The sequence below is a fragment of the Stegostoma tigrinum genome, chromosome 3 (assembly GCF_030684315.1).
Source record: "Stegostoma tigrinum isolate sSteTig4 chromosome 3, sSteTig4.hap1, whole genome shotgun sequence".
NCBI classification, from domain to species: Eukaryota; Metazoa; Chordata; class Chondrichthyes; order Orectolobiformes; family Stegostomatidae; genus Stegostoma; species Stegostoma tigrinum.
In genome coordinates this window covers 127,849,734-127,863,993 of record NC_081356.1, presented here as the reverse complement: position 1 = coordinate 127,863,993, position 14,260 = coordinate 127,849,734, and the positions used below count along the sequence as shown (strand labels likewise).

At 44.3% G+C, this 14,260-nt stretch overlaps 1 protein-coding gene across 5 annotated transcripts in view; it reads left to right on the top strand.

Moving 5' to 3' along the window:
• The window catches only part of palld (palladin, cytoskeletal associated protein), a 402,860-nt gene that overhangs the window by 162,685 nt on the left and 225,915 nt on the right, over positions 1-14,260 (top strand). For 4 of the 5 annotated variants that reach the window (XM_048528001.2, XM_048528003.2, XM_048528004.2 and 1 more), the window contains one exon: positions 13,838-14,013. In XM_048528001.2, the coding sequence (XP_048383958.1) occupies positions 13,838-14,013 (176 nt within the window). Of the gene's footprint in view, positions 1-13,529; positions 13,641-13,837; positions 14,014-14,260 lie in introns of those variants that run through there. The other variant, XM_048528005.2, reaches the window with a different exon arrangement.

Here is a 14,260-nt window from a genome sequence, read left to right as displayed (position 1 = left end):
TATATGGAAGACTTCTTGCCGGGTTTACACAGAGAGAAGGGGCAGTCTGTGATGGGCACAGCTCAAGGTAAGAGCTGGTGCCTGTCGCTGTACAGTTCCAAATGCTTCAGGAAGTGCTAAGTAAAAAGGGAGTCACGATGCGCGTGTCGACGAAAAGGGCGAACGCAGCATTTATATAGCGCCTTTGGCGGCCGTAAGAGCATTCCAAAGTGCCTTGCGATCCCCAAAGTCTTTGTATCAAAGGGGAATGAGCTCAGCATCACAAACCTGTTGAAGGAGGCCATTTGGCCCACCGTGTCTGCACTGGTTCTATCCCGTCGTGCCAATCTCCTGCCTTTTCCATCTATCCACGCGCAGTATTTCTACCCGAATAATTATTTAGTGACCCGCTTGAGTGCCTCAGTTGAACCTGCCTCTACATTTCCAACGTGCATTCCAGACCCAGGCTACTTGTTGTAATCTATACTCCGTTGTTCTTTCTCTTCTTCTCTACTCTGTCCATCTCCCGAGTGCAGAAAAGATTTTCAAGGATGTTGCCAGGGTTGGAGGGTTTGAACTAAATGGAGAGGCTGAATAGACCGGGGCTATTTTCCGTGGAGCTCAGAGGCTGAGGGGTGACCTTATAGAGGTTTATAAAATCATGAGGGGCATGGATAGGATGAATAGCCATGGAATTTTCCCAAGAGTGGGGGAGTCCAAAACTAGAGGGCATAAGTTTAAGGTGAGAGGGGAAATATTTAAAAGGGATCTGAGGGGCAACTTACTCACACAGAGGGTGGTGCATGTGTGGAATGAGCTGCCAGAGGAAGTGGTGAAGGCTGGTACGATTACAACATTTAAAAGGCATCTGGATAGATACCTGAATAGGAAGGATTTTGGGGGATTTGGGCCAAATGCTGGCAGATGGGACTAGACTGATTTAGCATATCTGATCAGCATGGACACATTGGACCAAAGGGTCTGTTTCCATGCTGTACATCTCTGTGACTCTAAGTGCTAACAGCGGATGGCCTTTTGTTGTGATGTTGATTGAAAAATGAGTATTAGTTCAGACAAAGGGCACAAACTGTCAGCTCTTCTTCGAAACAGGGTGCGTAGAATCTTTACTTTTTACCTGAGAAGGTAAAGGGCACCTCACTTTAACATCCCATCTGAGAGAGAGTGATGTAATAGTGGCGTGGTACACTGGGAACCTGAGTTTCACAGTGTCGGGAAGATATTGTAAAAATATTGGGGGGGACCCTGATGTGCATTCCACCCCTCCTTTGGACAGGTCCAATTTTTCCCTTCAAAATGAAGAGTACAGAGCATGATCCTCACTTGAGGTTTATCCAAAATAAACAGGACCATTTCAAATTAATGCAGAATTCAAAGGCACCCTAGTTGGACTGGTCCACAGGCCTGAGCCCACAGTGTTGTATCACAGGTTAATGTCCTTGAAGCACAAATAAGATCAGTTTAAATGTCATGATCTGAAGCTTCTTTTTTCACTCTTTTACAATGAAGGAAAAACAGGCTGAAGCTGGTGTTAAGTGTTATGAAGCTAAGTAATCTGCTCGATGGATTTGGTGGACAGGCCATCTGGTTTTGGTTAGAAATAAAAAATTCCCATTGGCTTGTACATTTCCAATGGAGGGTTTTTTGACATTTTCCAAAGACTATTCTAAATGATTTGTTGAATTTTGAAAGCTTTAGTTATAATTATAAATAATCCTTTGGTAGTACAGAATCTAAACATTGATGAATGAAGACAAAAAATTGAAACTTTCTGACCTGTAGGACTCATCTTCTATTTCTGACTAGTGCGAGATGATAATGTTGATCTATTTGTGTACTGATGTGGAGATGCTGGTGTTGGATTGGGGTGAACTAAATCAGAAGTCACACAACACCAGGTTATAGTCCAACAAGTTTATTTGAAATCACAAGCTTGTGCAGCACTGCTCCTTCGTCAGGTGAAGTGTAATGCTGTTGGACTATGACCTGGTGCCATGTTACTTTTGTCCTGTTAGCAATTGTTCTCTTTAGCTGTAATTATCTGCACAGCGATTTCCTAGTTAGGACCATCAGAAATGATCAGATGATGAAGGGCCTAGGCCCGAAAAGTCAGCTTTTTGTGCTCTTAAGATGCTGCTTGGCCTGCTGTGTTCATCCAGCTCCACACTTTGTTATCTCAGATTCTCCAGCATCTGCAGTTCCCATTGTCTCAGAAATCACACCACACCAGGTTATAGTCCAAAAGGCTTATTTGAAAATACAAACTTTCAGAGCCTTGTTCCTTCTTCAGGTGTTTAGTGAGAGAGGTGGAATCAGACCCAGAATTCATAAGTAAAAGATCAAACGGTTACACCATTGATGAGGATGTACTCAAAAAGCCTAAGATGCTGTTAAATCTTTAGCCACTTGGAAAATTTTAATTGGTTACTATGTATATGTAAATCCCCAGATTCCTTTCAAGTCACTGCCCTGAGAGAACTAAAGATTTTATCACTGTAAAGAAGAGATGACATTTTAAGTCGGACAACGACCATAAGATCATAAAACATAGGAGCAGAGATTAGGCCATTCAGCCCATTGAGTCTGCTCCACTGTTCAATCATGGCTGATAAATGTCTCAACCCCATTGTCCGTCATTCTCCCTTAATCCCCAAACGTTAGGCATGAGGCCTTGTTGATAACTTGTTTTTGTTTTGGTTTGGAGTCAGGCTGGTTTTATTTCTAAAGTAAGAATTTCAAAAATGCCACATTGATTTATTGACTGTATCTTAGGCTTGTTTAATACATCCTCATCAGTCTTGCGATCTTTCATCCTCTGCCTCATCATTAAGAGCTGGATGGACACATTCAGAGCAATTAGTAGTGCCTTCTTAATGGTTAGGAGCAGCATGGTGGCTCAGTGGTTAGCACTGCTGCCTCAAAGGGCCAAGGACCCAGGTTCAGTTCCACCCTCGGGTGACTGTCTGTGTGCAGTTTGCACATTCTCCATGTGTCTATATGGGTTTCCTCCCACAATCCAAAGATGTGCAGGTCAGGTGGATTGACCATGCTAAATTGCCCTTGGTAACCAACAATGTGCAGGCTGGGTGGGTTAGCCTGGGGAGATGCAGAGTTACGTGTACCATGACCATGATGCCGTTCCAAACTATTCCCACCTACCTGCACATAGCCCGTATCCCTGTATTCCCTGCCTGTTCTTGTGTCTGCCTAAATACCTCATAAACATTGATAGAACATAGAACATAGAACAGTACAGCACAGAACAGGCCCTTCAGCCCACAATGTTGTGCCGACCATTGATCCTCATGTATGCACCCTCAAATTTCTGTGACCATATACATGTCCAGCAGTCTCTTAAATGACCCCAATGACCTTGCTTCCACAACTGCTGCTGGCAACACATTCCATGCTCTCACAACTCTCTGCGTAAAGAACCTGCCTCTGACATCCCGTCTATGCTTTCCACCAACCAGCTTAAAACTATGAGCCCTCGTGTTAGCCATTTCTGCCCTGGGAAATAGTCTCTGGCTATCAACTCTATCTATGCCTCTCATTATCTTGTATACCTCAATTAGGTCCCCTCTCCTCCTCCTTTTCTCCAATGAAAAGAGACCGAGCTCAGTCAACCTCTCTTCATAAGATAAGCCCTCCAGTCCAGGCAGCATCCTGGTAAACCTCCTCTGAACCCTCTCCAAAGCATCCACATCTTGCCTATAATAGGGCGCCCAGAACTGGACGCAGTATTCCAAGTGCGGTCTAACCAAAGTTTTATAGAGCTGCAACAAGATCTCACGACTCTTAAACTCAATCCCCCTGTTAATGAAAGCCAAAACACCATATGCTTTCTTAACAACCCTGTCCACTTGTGTGGCCATTTTAAGGGATCTATGTATCTGCACACCAAGATCCCTCTGTTCCTCCACGCTGCCCAGAATCCTATCCTTAATCCTGTACTCAGCTTTCAAATTCGACCTTCCAAAATGCATCATTATATCTGCTTCTACCTCTCCTCCTGGCAGCACATTCCAGGCACCCATCACCCACTCGGTGTAAAATCCTGCCTCTCGCATCTCCTTTCAACATACCCCCTCTCACCTTAAGCCTGTGCCCCTTTGTCCTCGTGACCAAGCACTCACTGCCATTGTTTAATGAACTGGTACGGCTGACCTGCAGTTGGATCTCCTCATCAATGCTGACCTTCTGGGAGTGCTAACGTAGGCCAGACCAGGCATGACAAGTTGCCATAGTAGAGGAAGTCTTCCCTATGTTCTAGAGTCTCTCTTTCAAGATACAAGGGTGGTAAAATATTTTGCTGACCAGTGGTGGTTTGAGGTAAGAGTTTTGTTTTGACAACACTAGAGAAGTGGCCAAGTCTTTTTTTGTGCAGAATTGAAGAGGCCGAGATGGTTTGCAAAGCCATTGCAGAATGGTCGATGTAACTACAGCCACCCATTCATTAACTGTCAATCCTGTCCATCTATGGTGTGCCATTAACAGAGACAACTGAGGTTAGAGAGCTTTTCTCATGAATGGTATTCAGTGCCATCATCAGCAGGCTGTTGGTGTTTGCTAAGGTGAATAACCATTGTTAGAAAGATTGTAACTGGTTCAAGGGCTATCACACAGAGCTAGCAAGAACTGCAGATGCTGGAGTGAGAGATAACACAGCATGGAGCTGGAGGAACACAGCAGGCCAGGCAGCATCAGTGGGGCAGGAACGTTGACATGTTGGGTCGGGACCAGAAACATCAATTTTCCTGCTCCTCTGATGCGGCCAGGCCTGCTGTGTTCCTCGAGCTCCACACTGTGTTGTCAGGGGCTATCACACAGCCTTGTTCGGCTGGATTTGGAAGGGGTCTGGTTCCGAGCTTCCACTTGAGACATTGTGAAGCAGTCGCAGGTTTGCGATGAGGTTTCTTGAATATCTGAACCTTTCAGTCTTGCAATTCACTTGGTTCAGGTCAATGAACAGAGTGAAGCATTTCTGCTGTTGTTTCTCACACTCCTGGATGCAATTAGATACCAGGAAGGTGGAGTTTGATTAAACAGAAGAGGGAGAAAGGAATCAGATGGTATCCTGATGTGTTTTGAAAGGAGGAGGCTTTTGTGGAACAAAACAATACCCGGGCAAGACAGACTGAATGGCCTGTTCCTGAGTCTGTAACTTTAACGTCTGAAGCAGACAGAAGGTGAAGAGGAGAAAGAAAGGGCAAATACAGAATCCCCATGAACCCAGTGGCATCTCCTGAGTTTGGAACGACCCAACGGCTTTTTCCCAAATGTCTGGATGGAGCAAGCTCAAAGGGCCAAATGGCCCACTCCTGCTTCTGATTCCCAGATCAACACAGGAGTTGAGTAGCAGGGTCAAGGCTGCTCTCTCACTTGGGCACTGCTGACAGTATATATTCTGTCGTTTTCAAAGGAAGCTGAATGTTTAAATCGCTTCAGAACCTTATACATGAGATTCCAAACAGTGTATTTTTTTCTCTCTCTTCAATGTTGATTGCATTCCCAAAAGGAAAATGGACACAATGGAAAAAGTACATGATTACATCTCAATGCTCACACAATGCTGGTGAAAATAATGGTGAACTTCCTTTCACTGCTGTGAAACCACTTAGAACCTACAGTACAGAATACAGTTATCGAAACTAAAAGGACAAATGTTTGTTTTGCATTTTGGCTTTGACTTTTTTTCTTTTTAATTGACACTCAGTTCCCACCTGATTTATAAGAATGTGGAGCTGGGGAAGGCCATTCAGCCCCTCAGGCCTGCTCTGCCATCTAATACAATCTTGGTAGACCTCATCTCAGTCTCAATTCTGCCCTCTGCCCTCTCCCTGTAACCTCTCATTCCATCACTGCTTCTAAATCTTTTTGTCTCCTCCTTCAGTTTATTCAGTTTCTGAAGTCCACCACGCTCTGGGGCAGTGAATTCCACAGATTCACGACCCTTTGAGAAAAATAATTTCTCTTCCTATCTGCTATAAATCTGCTACCCTTCATCCTAAATCCATGATGTCTCATGTAGGTCGTTCCACAAGGAGAAACATCTGCTGTACTTCGTCAATCCCATTTAGTATATTGTATCTCTCAATTAGATCTTGTCCAATTCTTCTGAGCACCAGACGGTATAGGGCTAAGTTGCAGCATCATTTTGCAGCCACATGGAATGTTGGTTTGGCCACTTTTGGAATACTCCTTTCAGTTCTGTTCCCCCTGCTGTAGGAAAGATGTTGTTAAACTTGAAAGTGTATAGCAAGGATTTGCAAGGATGTTGCCAAGATTGAAGGTTTGATCTGTAGGGAGAGGCTGAACAGGCTGGTGTAATTTTCCCTGGAGCATCAGAGGCGGAGGGGTGACTTTAAAAGAGGTTTATGAACTCATGAGAGTCATGGACAGGGTAAATAGCTATGGCCCTTTTCCCAGGGTAGAGGAGCCCAAAACTAGAGGGCGTAGGTTTAAGGTGAGAAGAGAAAAATTTAAAAGAGACCTGAGGGGCAACATTTTCATGCAGTGTGGTGCATGCATGGAATGAGCTGCCGGAGAAGTGGTGGAGGCTGGTACAATTACAACATTTAAAACGTATCTGGATGGGTACATGAATAGGAAGAGTTTAGAAGGATATGGACCAGAAGCTGGTAAATGGGACTGGATTTATTTAGAATATCTGATCGGCATGGACATACAACAATACAGCGCAGAACAGGCCCTTCGGCCCTCAATGTTGCGCCTACATCCTTCCTCTCGCAAGGAGACCAAAATCGATTGCAGTATTCCAAAAGCAGCCGAACCAACGTCCTACATGGCTGCTAAGTGATCTCCCAACTCCTATACTCAATGCACTGACCGATAAAGGCGAGCACACCAAATGTCTCCTTCATATCCTTTCTACCGGTGGCTGTACTTTGATGGAACTACGAAACTGCACTCCAGCGTCTCTTTATTAAGCAACACTCCCCACAACCTTCAGTGTAAACGTGCTGCCCTGATTTGTCTTTCCAAAATGTAGCACCTCACATTTGTCTAAGCTCAACACCATCTGCCATTCCTCAGTTTATTGGCCCTTGTCAATGTCCCATTGTATTCTGAGGTGACCTTGTGGGCTGGCTACTACACCTTCAATCATTGGGAAACTTACTAACCACACCTTCTATTTTCATATCCAAATCATTGCATCACTTGAACTCCCCCTCCCACTCCCTGAATGACATGTCCATCCTGGGCCTCTTCCAGTGTCACAACCAAACCACCCAGAAACTGGAGGAGCAGCACCTCATGTTCTGCCTCGGGAGCTTCCAACTCAATAGCCTCAATGTGGACTTGGCCACCCTCAAAATCTCCCCACCCGCCAGCCTCATCCCAAGACTAGTTCCTCCCCTCATCCCCGCCTCCATGACCTGTCCGCCTTCTCTCCCACCTATCCACTCCTCCCACCTCACTGACCAACTCCCACCACTGCTTGTTAGAGAGAAGGGATTGTTTCTGTGCTGTACATCTCTGTGACTCTAAACTGCTCAATCTCTCTTCATAGGACAAACCCCTCATTTTCTGGACTCAGTCTAGTGAGCTTCCTCTAAACTTCCTCGAAGGCAAATACTTCATTCCCCAAGTAAGGGGCCCAAAGCTGTATGCAGTACACTGAGTTCCTTCTCACTCATACCTCGTACAGTTGCAGGAGTACTTCCCGACTTTTATAATCTATTCCTTCAGCAATTAAATCCATTTACCTTCTTTTATCAGTTGTTATACTTGCATTCTAATTTTCTGCAATTCTCTCACAAGGACACCCAGATTCCTCTGCACCAAAGCACTCTGAAGTTTCTCTCCAATTGCATAGCAAGCCTCAGAGAGGCTGGAAACTACATTTACCTCTGACTCCACTGAAATCACAGGAAGTTTGGAAGGGATGAAGAGAGGGAATTAGTAATCTACAGACCATGGCCAGGGAGCCTGAAGGGGTGGGATTGCTGTGTTCTGACTCAGTGCATCCTTATCCTGCAAAAGTCAAAACTGCCGCAAACCTGAATGGGGCAGGAATCCCTGAAACTGTTTTAAAGGGCTCAACCCACACCCTCGTATCTCAGCAAAAATCTGGCCCATGCGTATCATAAAAATATGCCTGACTAAAGCTGGGGACCTTGTTTGAACAGATCTAGGAAATTAAAACAGGAAGAGAGCAATCTTCCCAAATCAAACGGCCACAAAATGAAAATGAGGGAAGTCAGGATCTAGAGAACCTGTCCTATCCTCTTTGACCTCCTCACAATTTGGATTTGATTTGATTTATTGTCATCATGTACTGAGATACAGTGAAAAGTGTTGTTTTTCTTGCTAAACAAGCAGATTGTACCATACAAAGTGCATCAGGGTAACAGAATTAAAATATTAATTCTGATGTCTCTCTCTATCCTTTCTCAGTATTACAGCCGCAAAGAAGGTGCAGGGAGAGAGATCAGAATTAACATTGTAGCAGTCTAATCAGAAGTCTGATAGCAGTGAGGAAGAAGCTGTTCTTGAATCTGTTAGTACATGTTTTCAACCTTTTATGTCTTCTGCTTAGCAGAAGAGGGTGAAAGAGAACATATTGTGGATGGGAGGGGTCTTTGATGATGTTGGTTACTTTCCCAAGACAGCAGATCGAGTCATTGGATGAAGACCTGGTTTACGTAATGGACCTGGGCTGTGTTCATGACTCTCTGTGTTTTCTGGTGGTCCTGGGATGGGCAGTTACCATACCCAGCTGTGATGCATCCAGAGAGGGCGTGTTTTCTATGGTGCATCTATACAAAATGGTATTATTGGGACAGTATCAAAATGTCAGTCATCAATCTGCTGCATTGAACCACAACCTGTTTGCCATCTCTGATCAAATGTATTTACGAGATTTCGGCACGTGATTTTTGACTTCTGACTGTCCTGCCCCTCACGTTACCGTCAGTGCGTTGCCCGCATGCCTGTTTCTCCAACCTGCCTTCCCAAACTGACTGGATGATTTTCGATTCCCAATCCAACACATATCTTCTCCTTTACCACGGAATTGTAACCGTGCAGAAGGAGGCCATTCTGCCCATTGTGTCTGTGCCAGCTCCTCAAACCAGCAACATTACCTGGTGCCAAACTCTTACTTCTCTCACTGTATCCACCCAAATAGTCATCCGGTGCCCACCACATTTCAAGATAGCGTATTCCTTACCCTAACTACTTGCTGTTGGCAAAAAGAAAACTTTCCTCACATCACATTTGCTTTGTTTGCACATCACTTTAAATCTGTGCCCCCGTTGCATTTACAAGTGGGAACAGCCTCTCCCTTTGTACTGCATCCAGCATACTCATGATGTTGAAACCCTTGATCAAACCTGCTCTCAACTTTCTTCTCTCCAAGGAGAGCTGAGCCAACTTGTCTATCAATCGTCCGATCTATTTACGAACCAAAGTGTTCAATCTTAAGGAAAAGTAGCGGGGCGGGGGGAAGCACAATTCCTTGCGGACGTTTCTCACCGGCCTTTTGCTCTTTGCGGTTGTCCAGGAAATTAAACTTCAGTTCCTGGAGACTCCAGGGCATTCCTAGAGAGTTGACAGCCTTGAGGCTCAATGCTTGCAGCCAGCGGAATGTCTGACATTGCTCCATTGATTTGAAAACAAGGCGACGTCTGCTTTTTCTCTCTCCTTAGCGAGCGGTGAATTTGCAGCCAGCTAACGTGCAAATTCAGAGAATGCAGTTTCGTCAATGAGTCACTAATTGTACAGAGTCGAGTGAGGGGCCCCTCTTGTGACGCAGTGTTAGTGTTCAAGCCCGACCTGCACCAGAGGTGTGTAATAACATCTCTGAACAGGTTGATTAGAAAAACAGGTTAAACTTTTTTTTAATAAATAGTGTCGGAGCTGTACTGGTTTTCATTAGAAGAGGAATTCCAAGCCCTTGCGATGCCCTCTCTGGAACAGACATATAAAATAATGTCAGCTTTTCTTTTTCCTCATGTACTTGTCAAGGTGAGGATTGCCAAATGCTTTTGAAAGGGTAAATAAGGCACTTGGCATAACAACGCTAACATCCACATGATATGTTTCGGTGCCAACATTTGTATGAGCTGCAAGCCACAGAATTGTAAGCATGGAGAGGCGCCCTTCAGCCCATTGTACCTGTGCTGGATCTTTGAAAGATCTGTGCAATTAGCCTCTTTTCCCACTGCTTTGTACCCCAGAGCTCTGTGCTTCATTCTTCTGCAGCGATTAATCCAATTTAGTTTTGAAGACTCGGATTGAATCTGATTCTGTTTCTCATCCACACGCTGTGTACCAGACACAAGGCTTCCACAATAATAAAGTGTGAAGCTGGATGAACACAGCAGGCCAAGCAGCATCTCAGGAGCACAAAAGCTGACGTTTCAGGCCTAGATCCTTCATCAGAGCCCTCTGATGAAGGGTGTAGGCCCGAAACGTCAGCTTTTGTGCTCTTGAGATGCTGCTTGGCCTGCTGTGTTCATCCGGCTTCACACTTTGTTATCTCGTAATCTCCAGCATCTGCAGTTCCCATTATCACAAGGCTTTCACGGCAGCTTTCTGTCTCATCAATCAATCATGTGCATTGTGCTTGACCATTCGATTGAACACCACCCAGTGTGACCCAGAAGCCCCTCTCTGTTGATGTCTGTGCCACTTTTATTTCTTTAGCTATTGTTTCAATCGCTAAGGCAACACTGACGAGTCCAGCATTTATTGCCCGTCTCTAGATGCCCCTTGAGGAGGTGTTGGGTGAGCTGCTGCCTTGAACCACTGCAGTCCCTGGGTCCTTACAACGAGAGGGGGATTGAGAGAGGGAGAGGAAGTGGGTGACCTTGAAGTTCATATTCGTCAGTCATTGAAGGTGGCAGGGCAGAAAGTAAAGGTGGTAAAGAAGGAATGTGGAATGCTTTCCCTCATTGGATGAGGCATAGACTACAAAATGCTGGAACTGAATAAGTTGTTGTTTAGGCCATCGCTGGAATTTTGTGTACACTGCTAGCCACTGCATTACATCGAGAACGTAATTGCCCTTAAATTTATTTGGGGGAATCTGAGTTGCTGGCTGGTCCAATATTTGTTGCTAATTCCTAGTTGACCCTTGAGAAGGTGGTGGTGAGCTGACATTTGAACTTCTGCAGTCCATGTGCTGTGGGTTGACCCACAATGCTATTAGGGAGGGAACTGCAGGATTTTGACCCAGTGACAGTGAAGGAATGGTGATATATTTCCAAGTCAGGATGAGGTGTGGCTTGGCAAGAATTTGCAGTGGGTGGCATTCCCATGTATTTGCTGCCCAAGTCCTTCTAGATGGCAGAAATTGTGGGTTTGGAAAATGCTGCAAAGGAAGAGCTAAGAAGATCAACGATTGTCTGACCTCTGTTTTCTTTGAGCCCTCAACTTACTTGACCGTGTCAGACAATTGTACAGATTTAACCATGTTGTTTGTGAGTTTGTGAGTTCATACCGACCACATCATGTTAGATTACCTTCCCAACAAGGCATTAGGGAACGAGATGGGTATTTTTTAACAACATTCAATGACTTTTTTGTGGTCATCATCACTGAGAATGACTTTCCATTCTAGATTGATGCAATTCTACCAGCTGCAGTGTTGGAATTTAAGGCCATGCTCCCAGAATATTAGTCTGGACTGCTGGCTTACAAATACTAGTGAAATTACCAGTCTGCCACCATCTTTTGTTGGGTTACGTTGTGGGAGCGTTGGCTGATGCAATAAAAAGAATTATCAACAGAATAATGAAAGACCTTTGGTCTCTATGATAAAATAAGTGTAAAATGATAGGGAATATTGCAGGAGCTAACATCTTTAAGTTGGATAAATAATCAGGCACAGATGGATTGTATCCCAGGCTGTTGAAGGAAACCAGCAAAGAAATAGCAGATGCTGTTGAAGATCATTTTTCAATCCTCAGTAGGATTGAAGGTCTGCAAATGTTGTACTGTTGTTTAAAAAGGTCACCAACTATACTTCCCACTGCCTTGGGAAAGCAACCAACATAAACAAAGACCCCTCCCACCCTAGTAATACTCTCTTCCACTCTTTTCCATCGGGCAGAAGATACAAACATTTGTTTACTTCTACGAATAGCTTCAGGAACAGCTTCCTCTCCGCTGTTAGTAGACTTCTGAATTGTCCCCTCAAATTTTAAATTTAATGTTGATATTGATCTGTGTGCACCTCCTCTACAGCCATAACATTGTATTCCTCGCTCTGTTCTATTACCCTCGTGTACTTTGTATGGTATGATCTGCCTGTACTGTATGCAAAACAAAATTTTTCACTGTGACAATGATAAATCAAATCAAATCAAATTAAATCAAAACAAGGGATTCACTAAGTAAGTAAGGACTGGTCAGTCTGTCTTGGGTGGTGGGCAAAATTGTCAGAATCAATTCTGAGAGGCAGGACGAGGAAGGGGAAAATTAAGCAGAGTCAGTGGTCATAGTTTTGTTGAGGGAAGGTATTGCCGGATCAGGTGTTATTTTAATTTTAGTTAATTTTAATTCTGAGATAAAGTTTTGTTCGGGGGACATGGGGCGAAAGGCAGGAATATAGAGCTATGTCATGGATAAGCTATGGTCTCAATGAATGCCGGAACAGGCTTGAGGGGCTGAATGGCCCACTCCTGTTTCTATAAGATTGTTTCTGATGAGCATAAATTAATTTTTGAGGGAATAATCAAGAGAATTGAAGAGGCCAGTGTAGTTTGGGAAGGTTCCACATGGAATGCTGGTTAGAAAAGTAAAGGCTTATGGGATATAGGGGATATATTGGATCCAAAATTGGCCAAGTGTCATGAAACAAAAGACATTGGATATTTTAGCAAATGGAACGTGGTTTCCCATTGTGTTCCACAGGGTTCAGTGTTGGATAACCCTGCTGTTATTTGGACTTAAATGTGGGAGGCAAGACTGGCAAATTTGTAGTTGACACAAATGTTTTAAATAGTTACTGCCATGTCAATTTATTTTGCTCTGTGTCTACAGCCAGGCTAAACCAATCAATCAATCGCATTATGAGACCCTCATCAACCGGCACAGAACAATCAAACACCACGAGGTGGTTTCTGGTGGATAAGTAGAAAAAGTGGCTGGCCTCCAGCGATAACTCAGTGCTCATTGGCAGAGCCCTAAATCTCAGCTCCTTCCAATCCGGGTCAAACAACACTGAAAGTTGGCAGGCAAGATGAGGGCTTACAAGAAGAAAACTCTAGTCACGGAATCCTGTCTCATTGAGGGTTTGAGTTTCACAGAGCTGTCAGAAAGTTAGCAGACCAACCCCTCCCGTTGGAAAAATATGGAATGCTAACATTAGGCCCTAGCACTGGCTCCCAGTTTTGTGCTGATTACACTCATTGTCAACAAATAGCATTGCTCTATACTGTACTTTGCTACATCTATTATCTAATCACCCCCTTCTTCCTGTACTCTGATTGCAATCGGAGTCCAACACTCTCCTTTTAATTACTATCCAGTATTTTTTTTTGAAGGAACCACCCAGATAATTTGTCTTTAGTTACAGTTCAACCCTCATTATGAAGAAAATGCATATATTGTTAATATTCAGAAGGGTGTGGCTGGTGAAATGCACTATCGACTTCAGTTCTGTTAAGAGGGTGAGCTTGAATTTTCCATGTAGGTTGTTGAACTCACTTGCCCTGAGCTTTCAAAACTTCACAGTGGCCTCCCCCCGAGCTGTTCGTCCCTCCGGCATGGAATAGATTGTACTTTCAAGTTACTTGTTTCTTTCTGACGACAAGCTAATTGGAAGGTAGATATAATGTTCTCCGTTTCTATTTGCCTAAATCCGCAGATGGTTCTGTGAGGGAAAGGAGTTGGAGAATTCCCCAGATATCCGGATATCCCAGGATGGTGACCTCTACACTTTAGCTATTGCTGAAGCCTTCGAAGACGACACTGGTCGCTACAGCTGCACAGCGACTAACTGCTTTGGATCAGACACAGCATCTGCAGAGGTTTATATTGAAGGTGAGTGACATTTGTTCAACTTCCTGCAGCTCGGGAACCGTCTGATATATAAACACTCGTTCAGGTGTGTCTAAGGTGGCTTACCCCTTCAAGCGCAACCCACCCCCCCAACTCAATGTTCTTCGCTCTGTGTGTATTCTGTCCAAAGACATCCAGCGAGCTTTGAGAAGATTTGTAGCTCAGGTTGAGGTTCTGGATGTGAGTTTGCTCGCTGAGCTGGAAGGTTAGTTTTCAGACGTTTCGTCAC